Source organism: Callorhinus ursinus, unplaced genomic scaffold (assembly GCF_003265705.2).
Source record: "Callorhinus ursinus isolate GAN/ISIS: 27379988/994484 unplaced genomic scaffold, GSC_fseal_2.0 scaffold1, whole genome shotgun sequence".
NCBI lineage: Eukaryota > Metazoa > Chordata > Mammalia > Carnivora > Otariidae > Callorhinus > Callorhinus ursinus.
Window position 1 is genome coordinate 108,974,877 of NW_027397063.1, and position 23,385 is coordinate 108,998,261.

Here is a 23,385-nt window from a genome sequence, read left to right on the forward strand (position 1 = left end):
ACACACACACACACACACACACACACACACACACACACACACACACAGGAATATTACTCAGCCATTAAAAAGAATGATATCTTGCCGTTTGCAATGATGTGGATGAAGCTAGAGTGTATTATGCTAAGTGAAATAAGTCAGTCAGAGAAAGACAAATACCATTTGATTTCACTCATATGTGGAATTTAAGAAACGAAACAGATGAACATAGAGGAAGGCAGAAAAAAAAGAGAGGGGGAGGCACACCACAGGAGACTATTAACTATATGGAACTTTTTTCACAATAAGTCTTTAGGTGTGGAGATTTAATAGTGTAAAATAAGTTCATGAAATTTAAAATCAGTTCACATGTCATAAACACTTAATAAAGTGAGTGTGTAGAGTATTGTGTTGGGCATTTCCCCAAATTCTCTTTTACCCAGTGCTTTCTTTTAGCATCAGTGACAAGACTGCCATCCTGTAGTACTCTGCTCTTTGAGAGCAGGTTATGGATTTCTACTTTTGTATCCTCCATAGCTCAAGCACTTTGCTTTTCAAAGAATAGCACAAAGTGGATATTTGTCAAAATCAATGTTATCAACAGTTCTGGTTTTTATGAGGCAGTTCTGTTTCTGCCCATCCCTGTAACCCAGGCTGTCACTAACCACAGACTGACCCCTGGAGGACATCTTATTCAGGTCCATCATCTTCACAGCATTGCATGCATTGGACTTCACCAGATTCCCTGTCCCCATCAAACCACATCTCCCCTGTTTCCTGAGCCATCTGAAATACTTTCTGTGAAGTGCTGATAGAATGTACCCCTCTGTGAGAATATGGTGGTTGCTAATGGTTTCGTTTTTTTAGCTTCCCAATTAATATAGTTATAACTAGTTGTTATTAATAATGTAACAACAATTAAAATAGCTACCATTTACAAAGAAGGGGTATGGCACATGGTATATTAACACTAATTATTGGATCATTATAATTACCTGTGATGATGACCATTGCTATTAGTATTAAGCTTGAACTGAACTGGACTTCTTTTTTCTCCTTTTTTGGTATTATCTCAAGTAAGCTATTAGAATTATAGTTATTTCATGTCCAGTAGTTGATTTGAAATAAATAAACAAATCGTGTGTGTAGGTGTGTGTGTGTGTACATCATGTGTGTTTCTGCTGATTTCAAAGCAGCTCAAAAGCTTTACAGAGTTGGTGGTTAAGGAGCTAACTTCTGTGACTTAGTCAAGTTATTTAATGTTGCTGAGTTCTAATTTTCTCATTTGTAAAAAGGAATAATTATAGCACCTAGCTCATAGAATTTTGAAGATTAAGTGACATAATAAATATCTATTGTGTTACATAATAGCACTTGCTAATGTATATTTTTATTTGTTTTTTATTATTACTATTTTTTAAAATAACTGGAAGAATGCAGAAATGCAAAAAGAAAAGTAGTCACCATTTAATTCCATTATTTAACCACCATTAACATCTAGACTATATACTCCTTGTCTTTTCCTGTTTGTATGTATGCCTAAGTATGTTAAATTTTTTATAAAATTAGAAATTATTATTACCACTTTATAATTTTTTATCAATTTACTTTTCTGTGTCTAATATAAAGTCTTGTACATAATATTATTCATTGCATATTAGCCCATATATATGTGTTTTATAATTTATTCACTGGATATTTAGATTTCTTTGAATTTTTCACTTTTATAAACAACAGAAATCTCATATAATTTGAATATACACCTTTTGGTACATATTTAATTAATTTTTGGCATAAATTTGTAGGCAACCATTTAATAAGCTATAGAATATTTAAAAATTGATACTTTAATTAAGACTTTAATTTCCATCAGTAGTGTATGAGACTTCTAGTTTCTATATAATATCCCCAGGCCTGGGTAGTATATATGTATATATTTTTTATTTTACCCAATCTAATGGCTTCTGTGCAATATGGGAAAAGTCATTTTAATTCTAATCCTAGATTCCCAGCCTGTAAAATTAACTAATGGGTATAAAATTCAGAAATATTGTCACAGGTCCTAAAGTTTATATTGATTCCAGTGCTGGTTGATGTTCAATATTTGAAGTGTAGCTCAAATGAGAAAGGACTGTGGTGAAGTTGGGTTAATACCCAAAGAGGCTGAAGGGATGACTATTGAAGAGCATTCCTATGCATGTTGTAACTGTCCAGACTGTCCCAGTGTTGATCCCACTTGCAGATTCTAATTCAGAGAATGATATAATTAACAGTCATAATTCAAATTTATGATAATTTTTATTGCTGTCTATCAGGTAAAACGTATACTTCATAAGGGCAGGGATCTTTGTTTTGTTCACTCATCAGTATCTTAAGCACCTAGCACAGAGCTTGACACACAGTTGGGGTTAAATAATAAATGTCTATTGAATGAACAAATAAACTGGATGAAGCTACCCTATACCTGTCAAGAGGCTGAATGACCTGGTAACTGGCAGAATTCCCTTCCCAGCATGAGTGTGAGTAAGCTGCCATGATTGAGGCCTCTTGGACTTGCCTTTTCACAACAATCATGCTGTGTCCCATGACATACCCTTTCTCAGATATGTTAATATCTTCAGCCTAGTTAAGATTCAGCCTCCCCACTATAGTCCACATTTTTCACAGTGATGTTGGCCCTCTCTGCTCAAACCCATTATGTCTTAATAATTATAACTCAGAGGGTAGTATTATTTCCAAGTTCTTAGGGATACCCCATTGTTGCACCTTTGTACAACCTAGAACCACCACCTAATAGGATAGCTGTGAATATATTATATGGGATAATATATAATGTAAAATATAGAACTATTCATCTAGGCAATATTATATAGTGGTTAAAAGCCCAGGCTCAGGAGCCAGTTCTCCACAGTTCAAATCTGGGTTTTGCAACTTAAAAGCTGTGTCATCTTAAGCAAGTTACCTGATGACACTGTGTTCAGTTTTCTTATCTGTAAAATGCAAATAGTAGTTTCCTTATAGGATTAATGTGTGGATTAAATGAGTTAAAGCATGTGAAGAAATATGAATAGTAAGTAAATATTACCTATTTTGATAAATATTATTAACAGTAATAATAACCTCATTTTGAATGTCCTATGTGCCAGAAACCAAATGTACATTGTCTCAGGTAATCCTTAAAACAATTCTATGGACTAACTATTATTGTTATTTCTGTTTCGTTAATAAGGATATTGAGACTCAGAAAGTTTTAGTAACATCCTAAAACCGTATAGCTGGTGAGTGGTAGAACCTAGATTTAACTGCAGATGTGTCCAAAATATTTTCTCATGGAGAAATTTTTTTTAACAGAATCTGAAATATCTGCATTTGCATTGACAATATAATTTCTAATATCTGTTTTCTAGCCTTTTTAATCATGATCACAACCTTAGAACATTTTTCAAGAAATTAGCTTTCAAAGCATGTGAATATTTAAACATCCATCTATTGACCTGAGGATCTAGAATTTCTAAAGACTGTTAGAGTCACTTATAGTGATTTTACTATTGTCCAGTTCACCAATCTCTGTATTTCCTCTACGAGGATTTTGGCAAAAATCAGTCAGTTAAATAAATAAATACAATTTAAAAGCTATAGGGTGGCAAATGATGACCAGGACAGACAAGCTGTGTTCCATGATGTGAGTTTGGTAAGCTTATAAACAAACCTTTTACAATCTCATGGAAAGAATAGCTATCCTTGCAAGATCAAAATGTAAACCTTTCAGGATTCATTTTCAACAGCATACTGAAGTTACAGGAGCTTTTACCTAACAGTGATTCTGTACCCAGTGTGGAAGTCTTGACATTAGCAGTAGTAGAGACTCATCTATTGTAAAGTAACTGGTTGACTGGGTGTGCTGTGTGTGACCAAAATCCTTCTCATTGCAGTGACAGACTTGAAATTTGGACACTTTTCAGACATCCCTACCACACAAAACAATGAAAACTGAAAAGCAATCCATTTACAGATGTTAACCCAGCTGCTGTATTTGTGGGCATAATTACTATGACATATTTGACAGATTATTTTTTACATCCTTGAGATTTAATTATTTTCATTGAAATATGCTATAAAATATTGTTACCTTTTTGCGGGTAAATGAATTGGGATATTTGGTTAAAGTGTCTTTCATAGTCAAGAGATTTAGACAATGTACGGAGAGCTAGCATGGCCATGAATTGGCAGAGTGGTGGTAATTTGTGCATGATGCATATTCAGTAAGCACATTAGAATGTTAGCTGTGATAGCATGGGTTTGCACAGGATTCAACTTGAATTTGAAGATCTTATTTTTCTCTTCAACAGGTTAATTATGTATGGCTTTGTGAAAGCTATGGTATATGCTGGCCAGTTGAAAACTGGAGACTTCCATTTCACTGACTGTTTGTTTTTTGGTTCACTGATGTCAGCTACAGATCCAGGTAATTGCTCAAATAGTATGTTTTTTTTTTTTTTTACTTTTTAAGAATCAAAAATTTAAATTAAATGTTTCTCTAAAGACCATCACCTGAGTTTACATCATAATAATTCCTTATTCCTCTTTACTTGCAGTTGATACATGTATTAGTGGTTAAAGAAAGAAAGAAAAGAAATAGGTGAATATCCTAATAGCTTTAAAAAAATGGATCTGAAAACAATTTCAGTAGTGGGAATTTCAGAATTTAAAATTCATTACAGCTTATTTCTCTAGAATGTATAGACATTTTGAGCTATAGACCTTATTTTTTATCCAACTTGTCTTCTTTCAAAAATGATCTACTGAATTAAAGGGTAAAAAATATTTTCAAAAAGATTGTTTACAGGCACCTTGGGTGGCTCAGCTGGTTAAGTGTCTGCCCTTGGCTCAGGTCATGATCCCAGGGTCTTGGGTTTGAGTCCAGCATTGGGCTCCCTGCTCAGCGGGAAGTCTGATTCTCTCTCTCCCTCTATCCCTCGCCCCTGCTTGTGCTCTCTCTCACTCTCTCTCAAGTAAATAAATTAAATCTTAAAAAAAAATTGTTTACTATGGAGTAGGGAGAATAATAAAAATAATTGTCATATACCCTTCAGCAATTACCAATATGGCCAATATTTTTGTCTATACCCCCCTATACTCCCTTTTATCATGACTGGATTATGTTAGAGTAAATCTCAGACATTATATCATTTTATTTATAAATACATTGAAAAATGAGCATTGTTATTATGAAACCTAAAAATATTTATAATTATTCTTTAATATTATCAAAGAGCTAGTCTGTGTTCAGATATCCTCAAATGTCTTTTTATCGTTATCATTATTAGTTTGGGTAATAGGGCCAAATAAGGGCTGCATATTACAATTGATTAATATGACTAGTGAGTCTCTTTTAATTTATATGTTCCTCCTCCATCTTCTATTTTTGTCATTTATTTGTTTGGGGGGAAAATAGGCAATTTGTCTTGTGGTTGAACTGAATATGGCTCCTTAAAATGTTCCCTTATACCACATATTTCTTGTAAAACTGATGGTTAAATCTAGAGGTTTAATGAGATTTATGTTCATCATTTTGGGCAAGATTACTTTATAGGTTTCTATAGCAAAACATCACATGGTGATTAGTGACTCAGCTGTCAAACTGACTCATCACACTATTGTACAGTTTCTCCAACAAAAACCACCAGAACACACCTGTAGCTAAACAAGATGTGTTTATTACATGTTATAATGAGGGAAAATGCACACCAGAGGAAACATGGAAGCTTTCAGAGAATGTTAGAAAGGATTCATTACAGGCTTGGGCTTATGTTTGGTGATTTTAGGGAGGGTTTAAGGAATTGGAGCTTTGCTCTGGATAAGAGGCTGTCAGGAAACAGCAGTAATTGGGCATTTTAGTAAGTCTCATGTAGAATGAGGGAAGACTGGATTGAACCTAAAGTTAAAATTGGTAAAGTAGTGGCCTCTTAGAATAGCCAGGATAGAGGGATGTTTAGTTAATTTTGTAGTTTAGACAGTGTTCATTATTTCTGTTAAGACATGATTATGTAGTAGTCTTATTTTTGTCTTTTTTAAAAGATTTATTTATTTATTTGAGCGAAAGAGAGAGCACTCAGGGGAGAGGGGCAAAAGGGGAGAGAGAGAGAATCTTAAGCAGGCTCCATACCCAGCATGTGAGCCTGACTCGCAGCTCAATCCCACGACCCTGAGATCATGACCTGACCCAAAATCAAGAGCTGGACACTTAACTGACTGAGCCACTCTGACACCCCTCTTTTTGTCTTGATCCAACATGGTCATAGAGTGACCTTGTCTGATGTTGTTCTGTGAAATTGTCTGTGTGCAGCAGGAGAACACCAAGGCTCAGATGATAATACTAGGTCAGCCCCCAAATGTCAGGGGCTGTTTTGTCTTTCTTAGAATAGCCCTCTGACCAGTGGTATTGGCACCATGTGTTTGTCTGTTGTAAATGCAGAATCTCGGGCTCAACCCCAGATCTACCGAATTGGATTCTAGAATTTAACAATATCCTAAAGTTATTCATACGCACATCAAAATTTGGGAAGCATTACCTTTTAGAATTCCCCATTTTAGCTCATGATTTTAGTATGTATTGATGGTTACTGCTTAGTTAGTCCAGTGTTAATTAGGGGTTACAAGCTAGTGGTATGCTAATTCTATCCTACCTTTTGTATTTATTAGCTTGTACTTTCCTATAAATAAGCAGCTTTCCAGATCAACTACTTAAGTACCCCATGATATCATTTGAACAAAAAAGCAGGATAAATGATTGATTCTTTCCCTTTATTTACTAATTTTCAAAATAATGAATCGTTTCCTTAGCATCCTCCACATATGATCAAGGAGATTTTTCTTTTTTAAAGTATTATTTCAATACATGGATTTTAACATGGTTGGTATGTTTCAATCTACTGCTGTCATTATTCTTTTTGATGTTCACAATACTCCAACTTGACAACTGAGAGCTTCTTCAAGTTTCTCCTATATTCTTTTGTCATGACCCCAATGGTCTTTTATAGGTTTTTTGTCTTTGGGTAGGACTAGATGTTCCAACCTTATTTTGTGTGTTTCCTGTACCCTGACTTGGAACCAGCCATTTATAAGAGGGAAATTTATTTAGAGACCAAAATTTGGGCACTACGGGTTTTCATTGCTATTGGATTGGTCATTGTTTCTAGATATTTTTATTTATTTTGAAGGAGAAATAATATCACAAATTTATGTTAATATTAGCTCAAATTTAAGATTACAGAAATTTTACTTAACTGCCTTAAATTTTTATTTTTTCTTCTATCTACTTTTCTTCTTCCTATTACACATATAATTTATTTCCTTAAAATAAACACTTTCAAAATTATAATATGCATATTATTATTTAAAAATATGATTATTGAAAACTGCTTAAGATTTCATTGTGGTTCTTATTAACCTTTGGATATATCTGACTAGGGATGAACAGTTAAAAATTACTGTTTTAAGAGCTCTTGAAATCATTCCTCTGTGGATTTTGTCTTGTGAATATACAATAATGCTCATTTGTTTCATTTTGTTTTTGACTTTTGTGTTAAAATTAAAGAGCTATAGAATTCCAAAGTGAAAACCATAGAACCAAAACAAGAGACATCTGACTTCTATTCCTGTCCCCTCTACCCTAACGTTCCAACCATTTTGGTCGGTCTTTCACTTACCCTTCTATTTTTAATCTAAGTAAATACACAAACATACACACACTCTACTATATGATATTATACACATGGTTCTTCACCTTACTCTTCTTTAACAGTATTTTAGAGAGTACTCCATAGCTATATGTAAAGATCTCTCTCATTCTTTTTTATAACTGTGGAGTACTCCATGGTTTAATCAGCCAGTTGTCTGTTGATAGACCTTTAGTTTTTTTCTTATCCTTTGCAATTATGAATGGTTGTTGTAACTAATAACACCAAAATAAATACCTTTCCACATTTTACCAGTGTTTCTTTGGTCCAGATTTATAGAAACAAGTTAAAAGGTAAATGGATTTTTCCTAGGTGTAATTTTCCTAGATGCCAAATTCTTCTCCATAAAGTTTGTGCCATTTTGCCTTCACACCAGCAACATAGGACAGTAGCTACTCTTCACAGCTTTGCCAATGCAGAATTCTATCACAGTTTTGGATTTTTACTTATATAGTAGGTGAGGATTTGTATCTCCCTCTGGTTTGACTTAGTACTTCTCTTATTGTGAGTAAGGCTAAATCTTTGTTCATATGTTTAAGGGACATATGCATTTGTTCCTGAAAATGAACCCTTTATAAGATGGCTTTGCTCAAGTAGGGCTATTAATTTTTATTTTTCAAGCTTTAGAAGCCTTTAACATATTAGAGATATTAACCTTTTATCTGCAATGTGTTACAAATATTTTTCCAAATTTTTTACGTTTTATTTTGTTTATGGTATGGGGGAGGAAAAAATGTTTTAATGTATGATGTTGACTCATTTCCTGGAAGAAGATGAAATAAAAGTAGGTCTCAGATTAGGAATTTGTGGTGTAGATTAGAGGATCAGAGCCTCAGAATAGTGTAGAGGGACCAACTGCTCCATCTTCAGGGTTAGAGATGACCCAGCCACCAGGTCATTGCTGGAAGATCTCATGCTACACTCTCATAGCCCCAGGGAAATGTAGAAGTTCCTTGGTAGTGATGGGAAGCATGAACTCAAAATGAAATATTTTCAACCCATCAGTGATTTCAAGTTACTTAAGGTTGTTCTTTTCTGTCCATATATGGACATTTTGCTTTTAATGGTCAGGTCCCATTTCGTGTCACATTTGCACAAATCTGCATGTTGAAAAGCATTGCATCCATTGTTTCCTGGTCCCAATGCCAAAGGCCAAGTTTGTTGCATTCTATTGAGTTAATCAGCCAGCTCCAAGAACAGTTGTATCATGTTAAAGCTTTGCTCCTTCTGTGGTGGGTGATATCCATGAGGTTATGTTTACATGACACAGGAAAAGTGATTGAAATAGAAAAATAAATCCAACTTGGTAAGATAGATATTTATCTGCATTGTGTCAAACAATTGGGTTGACTAAACTTTTTAAAATACAGAATTGACTCACAGCCATAAAGAGAATCCTAGGAGCCAAATCTACTTCCAAGTCTGGCACCAGCTGTGCACCTTTGGGTACCATTTAGCCTTTCTAGATTTTATGCATTCTTGGAAGTAGAAGATATTTGATCTCATTTCTCCCAACCTCTTCATTTTACAGATGAAGAAACTGACTTTTCATCTGTAAAATGAAAACTTTCAACTAGAGCCCTTTCCAGCTTTAACATTCCCTGTTTCTTATTTCTGTAAGGTTGGTTTTCATTTTAAAACAAGCTTTTGTTTTAAAAAAAATTAAAAATCAACCCAAAGCCCACCCCCCACACACACCCCAGGCATTCTTGGGTTCTAACCCTGATTCAGCAAATGTTAGAGAAGATCTTACATAGTAGAGACCCACACATGAACAGGAATACTTAAGCTTTCTTCTTTTACTAGCTAATTGTTATATTAAAACACCCTGAACCTACTCTGCTAAATTGGTACAATTTAAGATCTTCAACAACCTTAAAACACCTAGTTAATCTTACCCCACAATTATTCATTTATTGCCTAAATTATTGTGACTCGCTAATTTATGAAAGAGAACCTATGCTCTCCAGGTCTGACTTTTCTTGGCCTTCTTTAAATTAATTCTTTCCCATTTCACCTTAGCTAAATCTTAGCTAAGTGTTATTAACTATTCATATTTTTCTTTTATAGACACATATTTAAACTTAAATCTAATTCTTCCTGCATGTTTCTGACTCTCCTTGGCCAACTTTCAGTTTACCTCCAGTTAGGATGATTTGGCTATTATTTGATTGATTTAGTTTCCTCTTTTCCTCACTGACAGAGATCCTGCTGATGATGTAAAGGCCATCAGAAACACTTAACAGAAAGTGGATGATTAAAGGCAGAGCCCCCAAAGAGATCGTGTATGGTAAATGGCAGAGTTAGGAGAGGAGAGAAGTACTTAGAGAGCTTGATCAATGAGCCAGCTCATCTCTTCCAGTGTGTTTAGATAAGGGAAAGTAGAAGGATGGGGGAGAGGGGAGAAAAAATAAACAATATGGCAACAACTGGAAATGATGCCTTAGTTAATATCCTTCAATTTACAAATGGCCAAAGCCCATAAGGGAACCCTCTAACCTCATACTATCTTCCTGTCTCTTTCATCATTGACTTGGGTCTCAGTTTGGTAAATTTGACTATCCAAGATAGTGATATTTTCATTAATAAGTCTAAAATGTCCCTTTATATATGGAGTGGGTAAGATAAAGAGAGAGGTCATTAAGGTGTATAAAGACACTTTGGAGCCCCATTGTACCCATGCACTGTTCCTCAGCACATCAGTATTTTTGCTGTCTCAGCACATTTACATTTGTTGTTTCTCCCTCCTTGCCTTCTTCAGGTCTTTGCCCAAATGTAGCCTTGATGAGGCCTTTCCTAACCATCCTATCAAAAATTATACCCCATCTCCTCTGCTGCACAGTCATCAACAAATCATGATGCTTCCCATCCCCCTTCCTTGCCTTATATTCTTGTACAGCACTAATCACTATTCACCTACTATTTATTTCCTTATTTTTTTGTCCCCTGTGAGGAAGGAGCATTTTTTTTCTGTTTTCCCCCCATTTTCCACACTTATATTTTTAGTATCTAGAACAATGGGTTTTTAATAAATAGTTATTAAATTAATTAATTAATATATTTGTAGAAGAAACTGCTAGAGCAAAGTGTAGAGCTTGAAAAGGGGTCTCTTCTCAAAAAGAATGTGAAGCATTTGAGTATTCCAGATCACTCTCAGAGATAAGGAGTCTCATGATCTCAGGAGGGACAGTGACTCAAGATGAGGGTGGAACTCACAGCACATGGCTGAACTTCCAACTGAGTGGCAATACTGGTTTCTGTCCTCCAAAAAGGATATATTCAACTAAAACAAAAATATGTGTCTTTCTTCTTGTCTGGCCACACAGCCAATATTTCTTTCTCCCTGTTTACCAGTTGTGCAGAGGCTTAAAATTTTCCAGAGCACCAAGCCATAGATTGTAGACTTGCAGAAGCAGTTACAATAGTGTGGGGTTTTTGTTGTTGCTGTTGTTGTTGTTTTGGGGGGGTGGTTTTTGTTGTTGTTGGAAGATGTTAAAAATAGGAGCTTCCTTTAGGAAAAGGAAAAATTCAACACATTACTTTAAGTATTAATCACTCAGAAGATGCCAGAAACTCCTCCTGGTATTTACAGGGCTGAGATTTCTTTCAAGGTCTGCAGGAAGCCACTCATTCAAGCACATTTGGGCTGTGCATTTTCTTACTTCATCAATTTCTCTGTTTCTTATTTGGATTAAAATGTCTTCATTTTATATGATGCAGCTGCATTGAGACTCAAATACAGCTGTGCTATTTTGAACTCCAGAAGTATTAGCCCAGTATTTAAAACTAGAAAATAATTCTTACTTCATAGACTTGGCCTATTTTTTCCAAGAAAATTAATTCAGGTTGTCCTGTTTTAGTTAGGCTTACTAAAAAATTCTTCTGTCCAATATGATGGCTACAAGCCACATATGGCTACTTGGAATGCGGCTAGTCCAAATTGAAAGGCTATAAGTATAAAATATACCCTAGATTCAAAGACTTAATATGAAGAAAAGTTTAATATCTCATTGATAATTTTTACATTGATTACATTTTGAAATTATGAGATTCATTTAATATTGAGTTAAAGAAAATATACTATTAAAATTAATTTTACCCATTTCTTTTTACTTTTTTAATGTGGTTACTAGAAAATTTAAAATTACATACATTGTTCACATTCTATTTTTGTCAGACAGAACTACTATAGAGGAATATAGATATGGAATGGTTGTTAGTCAAAAAATATCCTTTTTTCCACCTTTGTTATTATTGACATATAAATATGTACATTTAAGGTGTATAATGTGATGATTTGATACCCATATATATTGCAAAATGATTACCACAATAAAATTAGTTAACATCCCCTCACATAATTACCCGTGTGTGTGTGTGTGTGTGTGTGTGTGTGTGTGTGTGTGTGTGGTGGTGGCAACATTCATGATCTACTCTTTTAAAAACTTTCAAGTATATATTATAGTTTGGTTAACATATTAACATGCTATATCTTTCTAAAACTTATTAATCTTATAATTGGAAATTGATACTTTTTGACCAACATCTACCCATCCCCCCCAACTCCCAACCCCTGGCCACCAACATTCTTGTTTCTATTGCAATGAGCTCAGTTTTTTAAGATTACATACAAAAATATGATCCTTAATAAAAATACCACAACAATTTTAAGTCGAGTAGAAAAATTAAGCACAAATACAAGGCACTGCACAGATTATGGCATTTTGGTGAAATATAGGCACTTTATTTCTATGATTTTGAACTAATATGTCTGAGATTTTCTTTCTAATGTTTCTTTTTCCAGTCTTATTTTTCTGCTCCAACACATAATAACCCATAAACTAGATTCACCCATGCTTCAGAAATAAAGCAAAGAGAAACAAGATTAATGCTCTGTATGATTTAAATATCATGTATATGCCATTCAAAACTATAAATACTGCAACCTCTGACTTGAGAGAAACAGATTAAATAAGTCCCTGTCCAAGTGTCTCAACTGTGTTTTTTTCCTTAATTGAAACATAAATCACAGGTTCCTAAAGTCTGACAATCTGAGTTGTTTTTTTAATGCCCATTACTGTTTTGTTTTATAGAGCTTGTCAGAAATCCAAGAAACTTGACATTTATATTATGTTACCCCTGTTTCAAAGTATGTTGACACATTTAATGGCCCTAAATTGGGTAGACTCAATAACAGAAATAAATATTTGCCTCAAAGAAGTAAATAGAAACTACCTGTGTGGCCAATTGGGAAAGTACAATTTATAATTCTTCTCATTAAGTTAATGTACATTATTATTCAATTCTCCAATAAGTCAAAATATATATAGTACTTAATAGGATCCATTTCTTTCTTTCTTTTTTTTTTTATTATTTGTTTTAAGTAATCTCTACACTCAACATGGGGCTCAAACTTATAACCCGGAGATCAAGAGCTGCACACTCTACTGACTGAGCCAGCCAGGCACCCCACATTTCTTTATCTTTATCATCATCAACATTAAATAACATTTAATGATTAGATCTAGGAAAGCATCTACAGGCCTCAAAATATAAAAATCCTGTCGAATTTTACACAGGGCATAGTATATATTTACTGAATAAATAGAACAGTCATTGAGTATTAAGAACACTGACTATGGAGTGGGATAGGCCTGTGTTTAAATTTACATTCTGTCTGACCTATTTGAGCCTCAGTTTCTCCATCTACGAAACGAGCATAGGAGGACTTTTTAAAGACTTTTTATAAGGATTACATGAGATAATTTTATTATTATTATTAATATATTGTTATTTTTATCCTATACTAAGATGAGGCTACTATTTTATACTCAGCAAGTGAGACATGCACATTTTTGCCTGTTTTCCTGGTAGCCCAGTAATGGATTTCCATGAATCTATATTCTTTGTTAATAAAATGCTCCCTTGACCAACTAAATTCATTTGTGACTTGCTTGGTTAGAGTTGGGAGCATAATATATGCTATATGGTAATTTTGCTTTTATAAAACACAAATATACTTTATATTTATTTTCAAAGGTGGTAGATAGTAATATGTGAAAGCAAATCTCAGACATTGTCATTTTATGCACATATATTTTGGTATACATCTCTATAATTGTGGGCATTGTTCTTATGTAACCATAAAGCCATTATCAAACCTACAAATTTTCCATAATCCCTTGGTATCATCTAGTACCTATCCACATTCAAATTTCTCTGATTTTCTTTTTATTAAAGTATAGTTGACACACAATGTCACATTAGTTTCAGGTGTACAGCATAGTGATTCAACAATTCTATACATTATGCTATGTTCACCATAAGTGTAGATACCATCTGTCACCATTCAATGCTATTACAATGCCATTGACTATATTCCCTATGGTGTACCTTTCATCCCCATGACTTACATTCCATATGGAAGCCTGTACCTCCTTCTTTCCTTCACCCATTTTGCCTATACCTTCACTGTCTCCCCTTGGGCAGCCACCAGTTTTTTCTCTTATTTGTGAGTCTGTTTCTGCTTTTTATGATTCTTTGTTCATTTGTCTTGTTTTTCAGATTCCACATATAAGTGAAATCATATGCTATTTGTATTTCTCTGTATGACTTACTTCAGTTATCATAATACCTCTAGGTCCACTCATGTTGTTGCAAATGGCAAGACCTCATTCTTTTTGATGGCTGAGTAATACCCCATTGTGTGTGTGTCTGTGTGTGTGTGTGTATGTATCTCACATCTTTTTTATCCAAGTGTCCATTGGGTTTCTTCCGTATCTTGGCTATTGTAAATTATGCTGCCATAAACATAGAATGGAAACCCAGAATCGATAAATAAAGAATAGACATATTTGAGTATATAAAAATATATTTAAATAATAAAAGATAACCATTAAGAAAATCAATAAGCAGACAACACAGTGGGGTAAAAGCATTTAAATATAGAAGACCAAATATTACTATTTCTTTTTTTTAAAGATTTATTTATTTATTTGAAAGAGAGAGAACAAGCAGGGGGGTGCAGAGGGAGAGGGAGAGAGAGAATCCTCAAGCTGACTCCCCACTGAGCACAGAACCAGATGTGGGGCTCCATCCCAGAACCTTGAGATCATGACCTGAACCAAAATTAAGGACCTGCCACTTAACCAACTGAACCACCCAGGCACCCCCAAGTATTATTATTTCTAATATAGAAAGAACACTTTAAAATGTCAATCTGGCAATAAATAACAGAAAAATGGACAAAGATTATGAAGAGGCAATTTATAGAAGAGCAAGTCCACTTGGGGTACAAATGTGCAAAGTTGTTCAAACTCACCAGAAGTCATAGAAATCTAAAATAAAGTAACAGCATGTCATTTTATACCTAACAGTTTGGCAACAATTGTAATGACAAATAACAGTCGTTGCTGGCAGGGAGGCAGGGAAAAGTACTGTTACACATTTCTAGTGAAAATTTAAATCATTAACATACTTTTGGAAAGCAGTGTGGCAACAGCTATTAGAATTTAAAATACATAGTTCCTTCTGACCCAGTGTTCTGACTCCTGGATCCTGTCCCACACAAGTAAAAATACTGGATTCTTAAGAATATATGGACAAGGCTGTCTATTGCAACATGTTTTTTAAGTGGAGAAAAACAAATAAACAAAAAGGAGCAAAGTGAATCCTATCAATAAGGGAATTGTTGGAAAGGTTGTAGGACATCAATACAATATCATGTAGCCATTAAAGAGGATAAATTAGTGCTCTTCCAGCTGACTTGAGAGATATCCAGGAGGCATTGTTGACTTTGTAAAGCAAGATATAGAAAAGCATATATAAAATATGATTCCAACTTTTAATATACAGACAAATATGTATGTGTGTATATAAAGCAGAACTCATGGGGTATAACCAGAGAAACTGCTTCTTTTCCTCCCACTTCTCCTTTATTTTTTATTTTTAAATTTTTTTAAAACATTAAAATTTTAATTCCAGTATAACTAACATACAGTGTTGTATTAGTGTCAGGTGTACAATATAGTGATTCAACAATTCTGTACATTACTCAGTGCTCATCACAGTAAGTGTATGCTTAATCCCCTTCACCTATTTCACCCATCTCCTGACCCACCTCCCCTCTGGTAATCATCAGTTTGTTCTCTTTAGTTAAGAGTCTGTTTTTTGGTTTGTCTCTTCTTTCTTTATTTTTTTGGTTTCTTAAATTGCACATATGAGTGAAATCATATGGTATGTGTCTTTGACATATTTGTTTCACTTAGCATTATACCCTCTAGATCCATCCATGTTGTTGCAGATAGCAAGAGCTCATTCTTTTTTATGGCTGAGTAATATTCCACTGTATATTTCCCATTACATCATCTATTGATGGACACTTGGGTTCTTCATCCATTCATCTATCAAGGGGTATTTGGGTTGTTTCCATAATTTGGCTATTGTAAATAATGCTGCAACAAACATAGGGGTGTATATATCTTTGAATTGGTGTTTTTGTCTTCTTTGGGTAAATAGCCAGTAGTGGAATTACTGGATGATGTGGTAATTCTATTTTTAATTTTTTGACTCCATACTGTTTTCCACAGTGGCTCCATACTGTTTTCCACAGTGGTTGCACCAGTTTGCATTCCCACCAATAGTGCACAAGGATTCCTTTTTCTCCACATCCTTGCCAACACTTGTTGTTTCTTATGTTTTTGATTCTAGCCATTCTGACAGGTGGGAGGTGATATCTCATTGTGGTTTTGATTTGCAATTCCCTGATGATGAGTGATGTTGAACATTTTTTCATGTGTTTATTGGTCATCTGTATGTCTTCTTTGGGGAAATGTCTGTTCTTTCTTCTGCCCATTTTTAATTGGATTATTTGTAGGTTTTTTGGTGTTGAGTTGTATAAGTTCTTTATATATTTGGGATGCCAGGCCCTTATTAGATATGTCATTTGCAAGTATCTTCTCCCATTCGGTAGATTGTCTTTTTGTTTTATTGATTGTTTCCTTTGCTGTGCAGAAGTTTTTTATTTTGATGTAGTCCCAATAGTTTAATTTTGCTTTTGTTTACTTTGCCAGAGGAGACATTTCTAGAAAAATGTTTCTATGGATGATGTCAGAGAAATTACTGCCTCTGTTTTCCTCTAGGAGTTTTATGGCTTCTGGTCTCATATTTAGGTCCTTAATCCATTTAGAGTTTATTTTTGTGTATGTTTAATAAGGTTATCCCATTTCCTTCTTTTGCAGGTAGCTGTCCAATTTTCCCATCACCGTTTGTTGAAGAGACTGTCTTTTCCCCATTGCATATTGTTGCCTCCTTTGTCATAGATTAATTGATCATATAATCATGGGTTTATTTCTGGGCTTTTCTGTTCCATTCTATCCCATGCTCCTCTTAAAGTATTCAATGAGGTTACATTTTTTTCCATCTGCTGGATAAAAATCTTTGGTCTTTAAGTTGCAGTTGGATTTTCAATTCAGCGGTGAACATTTCTAATCCCATATAATACTGGAAGTTTTCAATTTAATTTAAGACTCTACCCTACCTCCCCTAGCCTGTTGAAGGCAGGCTGCCTACCTTTGGGAGAAGAGATGTGGCTGGGTTCTTTATTCTTTCTCATGCTTCTCATCTACCCCTTGCTGGATGAAGTTTCTGACACCTACAAAGGTAGATGCAGAGATGAGGCAAGGGAATTTTTTATTTGATAGATAATTAGCTACCATCAGAGCAACTGGATAGCCATAGCCCATTAGATTTCTCAGGTGAGAGTCAAAGAGTATTTCACTGTGTCCCCAAACTCTAGTCACACTGTAAGCTGTCTGATGGCCTAGCCAAAGTCCCTCTCCATAGGCGTGAGATTCACAGTTCACAAGTAGCAAAACAACTCCCTTCACAAATCTTAACCTCTAGGTTAGAGTCTAGAGAGAGACACTTTCTTATTCTTAATGTAGGTGAGAGGTTTAAGGGAGTCATGTAACTTATTTTTGGATAAATATTTTAAAATTTTGCATCTTACTGTTGGATGTGTAATTTTTTTCTTTGTTCCTTAAACTTCTGATTTAACATCTGTTACAAATGCATGTGTATGCTTATTACAAAGAAAATTTTAATATAAAGAGATTTTGGTGGGACATATACTAGATTATAAATTGGGTTACTTAGGAGGAGGGAAGGTATGAATTTAGGAAAGGAAGAATTGTGGAAAAGAGAGTCATGTTAAAAAGGAAAAGAAAAAAGGTAATTAAAACAAAGCAAGCAAATAAACAGAATATGTACAATGTGATCACATTTATGCATTTATATGGAAGCACATCTATGTATGTAAAAAAGAACTCTTCAAAATTTCACAGAAATGAGAAAATTAACCAATCATTTTTATATCGTTAGTAAATCACTGAAATGTGATAAGAAGATCTTAAAGGAAAATCATCCAACTCAATATATTATTGCACATGCCATGAAGTAAAAAAAAAAAATTCAATGACTTTGTGTATTACATGTAAGTCACACATCTTGACTTACTCTGGCAGCTAAAGTGTGCTAAGAATCCCGAGTGTTTGATGAAGCCCTGAGCACTGGATGTTGGCTTTCATAAGCAGACTACTGGCTCTTGTTAATTGAATTTAGAAAATTCACTCTGGCATTATCCTGTCTGGAGCCTAAATTAAATGCATGGATGATAATTCATTTATTGAAATTAGAAGCCAAGAGGAATATAGATACAAAGTCAAAGTTTCTGCTTTGCTAATGTTGAGCCCAACCAGCCTCTACTTGACAAGTGTCATGGCACCATACTATTTTTATTACTGGGAGTTGGGAGATCTGAGGTCTAGTTCAGTTCCTGCTACTAACTCACAGGACAAATCAGCTGTCTCCATTACCTTTCTAGTTTTAGTTTCCTCATATATTCTAGAGGAATTAGATAATTGCTGAGGTAATTCCTGCTCTACTTAGTGGTTCTCCAACTTGAGTGTACTTAAAACTCACTTGGAGAGTTTGTTAATATGCAGATTCCTGGGCTCTATCTCCAGATATTCTGATTCAGTAGGTCTGGGATGGGGTCCAAAACTGCAATTCTAAGTGTCCAGTTGATGCTGATGATGCTAGTCCAGAGACCTGATGGATACAAGAATTGATGAGTGAAATATTTGCATTTCTGAGTAAACTAGTGAATTATAGAATAAAGCAGGCTCAGTACTAATCTCTGAGACTTCCCCCTCTTAGAGTAGAGACTGCCCTTCTGAGATGCCACCAGTCCCCCTGTCTCCTGGCATTCTCCATTACCCAGTGTTTCCAGTATATTCTACCTAAAATCACAAATAGGTGTCACTCTATTTTGGGGGCAAATTGGTCCTGAGAGGAAATATGAGTTAGGACACTGGAGAATATGTCACCAGCTCCTAATTTTGTGGGTTAAAAATCTAAGAGAGCTCCTAGGAAGTTATTGGCAAAAAAATGATCACAGTTAGGGATGGATAATAAACTTTTAATCCCAAGAAGAACTGCCCCTAAAAACAAAATAGGCATGTGGTGGAGTAGGAGGGTTACCTAAAAATGAAGTCAAGATAGTGTCTTCTAGTGACCGAATTATCCTGGATATTAAAAGTGTCTGCTCATTAAAGCAAGATTAGTGTCATGGGTGAATGGAGCAGTACGTTTTAGTGCTTTAACTTCTCTGAACCTCACTTCCCATGTCCTTAAAATAGACACTATAAAAACAAAACATAATAGAAAATACCTCCAATTTCTTCACAGAATTGCTGTAAGATCAAATGAAATGCTGTATAGAAAATTTTTTGTAAATTGCTAACCTATAAAATAAATTTTTACTAACAATGAGTTCTTCTAAGTCACTTTATTGGCTTTTTAGATAACACTATCATAGCATTCTTATTTGTTTACAATTGAATGTAAAATTGCCAGATATCCATTGTTTTCTTAAGTAGCCATGATAAAATAACTGTTTTCTCATATTTCATTACTTGTTTACCCACTTTCGTAGTCAATCTCCAATATAAAGAGATTTAAAAGAAAAACAATTGAATTATATTTATCTTCATGTGGATTCCCTACTTTTTGTAATATCTTCTATACATTTAGATATTTAAAATTCCAAGTAGTTTCCCTATGCTTCCAGATGCTGCTCTTGTAGTCACATGAGGCATTACAAAATGTTGTATAAAGGCTTGTATAATCTATTTGAATTATATAAATCATAGTTCCTCTGATAGAATAATTGAGCATGGGTGTTCTAGGCTTTATTCCCTGCTCACCCATCCCTCCCCACTCCACCCTAACCCAACCACAAATTATAAAGCCAAACTCAGGTCTGTGTTTGGGTTGGTACTTCACTGCTTCTTAAAATCAGTTCCACTGTTTCTCTAAGGAAAAGCTCCTTTTATTCGTAGTTGGACAATCCAGACCCTGAATCACTATATATAGCTTATCCCATGTAATGTGTGTCTACAGTGACCACTGACCATAGCCATCCTCCAAACACATGGACACAAATTATGGCTTCTCATCCTGCAGGCCAACCAAGGGTGGGGTTTTCCCTATAACAAAATCTCCAGCTTGGCAAAATGATTATTATTGTCTCCTCGGCATAATCAGGTAGAAGCACTGGACAAATGTGTAGCATTGAGTTTTCATCTTTTCTGTTAACACTTTGAGGAAATAAGAGTCTTCCAAAATGAGAGACATTTTTATACACTGTACTTGCAAGTCACTATTTTCATTCAGCATTTAAGTTGGAGGGGGGAAAAAAAGCCACCTTTATCCTTTAAAGTTTTCCGCAGTGTAACTATTCCAGAGGCATATGAACTATCTTACCTTTGATCGTGTTGATAATCTGAAGACCCTTTCTATTTGGGGTTACTATGGTTACGGCTGCACGGGTGATGTGTGAGCTGCACTGCTGTTTTGATAAAAATAGGTATTAACTACCAGTCATAGTCTTCTCATTTCACATCAGTTCTTGCAGAAGAACAGCATATTAAAAAAAAGAGAGAGAAAAACCTTTCCAAAGAACCATGAAGGAACATCTGCATAAATAATGGTGATTGGTCATGTGTATAAAAATATTTTTAATTAAATTCTTTTTAATTAAACAGGGCATTTTGCTGAATCTTTGTCTGTTATTTGCACCAAGCTTAGCCTTGAGGAAGATGGCTGATTAACAGACCCAAGAACCTATAATTAAAAGTAGAACTGTTATTTTTGGAGGACTGCCTCTCCAGTAAGGGTGACTTAATAGGGCTGTCTCATATTTTTTTCATTTGTCATTGAATTCCCTGGTTAGAATTTTGTTTTTTTTTAACATAGGAGAAATGATTACCAACATTGTCATAATCAAAAGAGTTTTTATTTTTCAGCTTAGTTTTCCTTCAGTCCCTTTGATCACACTCTCACTGTCGTTTTTCAATATTTAATGGTGGTCTTCATCTATTTCTCCTGTTTGGGTCATGTCTTCTTTTTAAAGTCATGTATAGTGTATTTTTTTCACCTCTGGCCCTCTCTGCCTATGCATTTCAGAGTTTTAGACTACAGTAAGTTTGTGGTTTCTCATCACTGGTATTATCAACATTCTACACAGGAATTCAAGAGAAAACTGAATAACTTTCTATTTGTAGTCAAAAATACGATGTAACGTACAAAGTAGTTCCTTCAGTACCAGTCTGGCTTAGAGAACAGAGACAACATTCATTTAATATCTGCTAAGCAGCACAGGAGGAGACTGAGATGGTTGTATGCCCACATTCTGAAGGAAAAAAAACGCTCACACATAGCTTAAGGTTCATGTCCTTGAACTATTTGTGCAGTTATCTGTGGACGTTGGCTGACTCTACATTTAGTATCATACTTGGTAGAGAAGTATTGTATTAGTGTTGCTGTGGGAGAAGGGAAATAGTGAGGGAATATTCAGGGTCTTTTCTCATGCTTTCTTTGAATTCCCAGAGGAAAAAATTACACCTCTGAGGAAGTCAGAGGATATTAGACAGCGTACTTCCCATTGAAGGCAACAGGCTTCTGGAGACTGCAGAGCGACCGGCCATTTTCACTGTGCAGTGTGTTTCAAGCCTGCATACAGTGTCATTTAACAGAACTCAACTGCATTTTCTGTGTCTATCCAATTCCATATTAAGTTCACAGGAATAGTATCAGTTTAAAAGCCTCTACATAAACCTAGGTCCATAAAACACCATCATAAACCCAGATTCTATTCTTGAACAAATTTACTCAGAAATAAAAATAACAGCTTAGATTTATATTGTGTATCTCTTTCAAAGAACTCAAGACAGCTTCCACACGCAGCACTTCAGTTATTTTCACATAGTTTTCTTGGGTAGAGAGGATGCATTTAAGTGAAATAATTGGGTGCAGAGAATTTTTTTAATTTTCTCAAGATTTCATAGTAAGTTAAAGAAAGATTGATACAAAAGCCAGAGCCTCTATTTCCTTAGATAACTAGACTATGTTTTTGCAAGATACTAACAGCCATGTGATCAAAATATATTATTGACTTTAGCTAATTTGCAGCTAGTTCTAAAATCAGTAACATCTTTATTCTACCATCAAAGCAATGGTGCACTTGAGTCAATATTTAGAAGCAACCCAAAGCCACCAATTGGCAGCAAATGAAAAGCTCCCTCTGAATTTTCCTGCTTCGGAGTATGTCATCTAGTGATAACAACCATTAACTAAGTGTGTACACATATATCATCTAATTTGATCATCACCACAGTCAATTATCTCCATTCTAATAAACTGAGGTTCTAAATACATAAGTGGTTTATTTAAATGTACAAGGCTTATAAGTGCCAGAAATGGGAGACAAAGCATGTCCAATATTCTTTTTTCTAGACCACTGCTGCTTCTCAAAATAGAACAGTGATGTGCCAATTAGGCTTAACACAAAATGAAACTCAATAGTCAAGTTCTCCTTTTTATGATTAATTTCACTTAGCAAACATTTATTCAGCACCTGCTATGTAGTAAGCACTGTAGGACTGGCTGAGGGAAAGGGCAATAAACCAGACACAGATGCTGCCCTCAAGAAGTTCCAGTCTAAAGGGGGCTTTAGGGGCACCTGGGTGGGGTGCAGTCTGTTAAGCATCTGACTCTTGGTTTCGGCTCAGGTCATGATCTCAGGGTCTGTGATGTTGACCCCAGCTTCAGGCTCCATGCTCAGTGTGAGTCTGCTTGAAATTTTTTCTCCTTCTCCCTCTGTCCTTTGTCCCCTCCCCCCAAATAAATAAATAAATCTTTTTAAAAAATCTTTAAAGAGGGCTGTAGATACAAGTTTAAAAGATAAGAGAGTGATAGTCCAAGAAACTTTGTAAGCACAGAGAAAGGGCCCCACGGACCCTGGTACCACTCTTGTGGAAGGGGACTGGGAGGGCTTAGAGCTTCCCTCACCGTAAGCCAATATTTTGCCTGATTGAAGGAGATAACATGTCATTTGGAGGAAATATGAACCATGTTTCTCTCCAGTAAGAGATGGCCCTACAAGTAGTGGTTTTCCATTCCCATATAGGACCACAGACAGTATGACTTGTTCAAACTTAGGAAGATCTCCCTGGGCTCAGACACCATTGGGGGTGTCCTGACTTGATAATCCTGGGGGTCAGGGTTAAGGCAAGGAGGGCACATGCACTTGCTATTATAAGAACTC

The 23,385-nt window shown here is 35.1% G+C and overlaps 1 protein-coding gene across 2 annotated transcripts in view; it reads left to right on the forward strand.

Annotated features, from left to right (window-relative positions):
- Positions 1–23,385, forward strand: part of SLC9A9 (solute carrier family 9 member A9) — a 567,499-nt gene that overhangs the window by 136,481 nt on the left and 407,633 nt on the right. For both annotated transcript variants that reach the window (XM_073898938.1, XM_073898942.1), the window contains exon 5: positions 4,329–4,444. In XM_073898938.1, the coding sequence (XP_073755039.1) occupies positions 4,329–4,444 (116 nt within the window). The remainder of the gene's footprint in view (positions 1–4,328; positions 4,445–23,385) is intronic.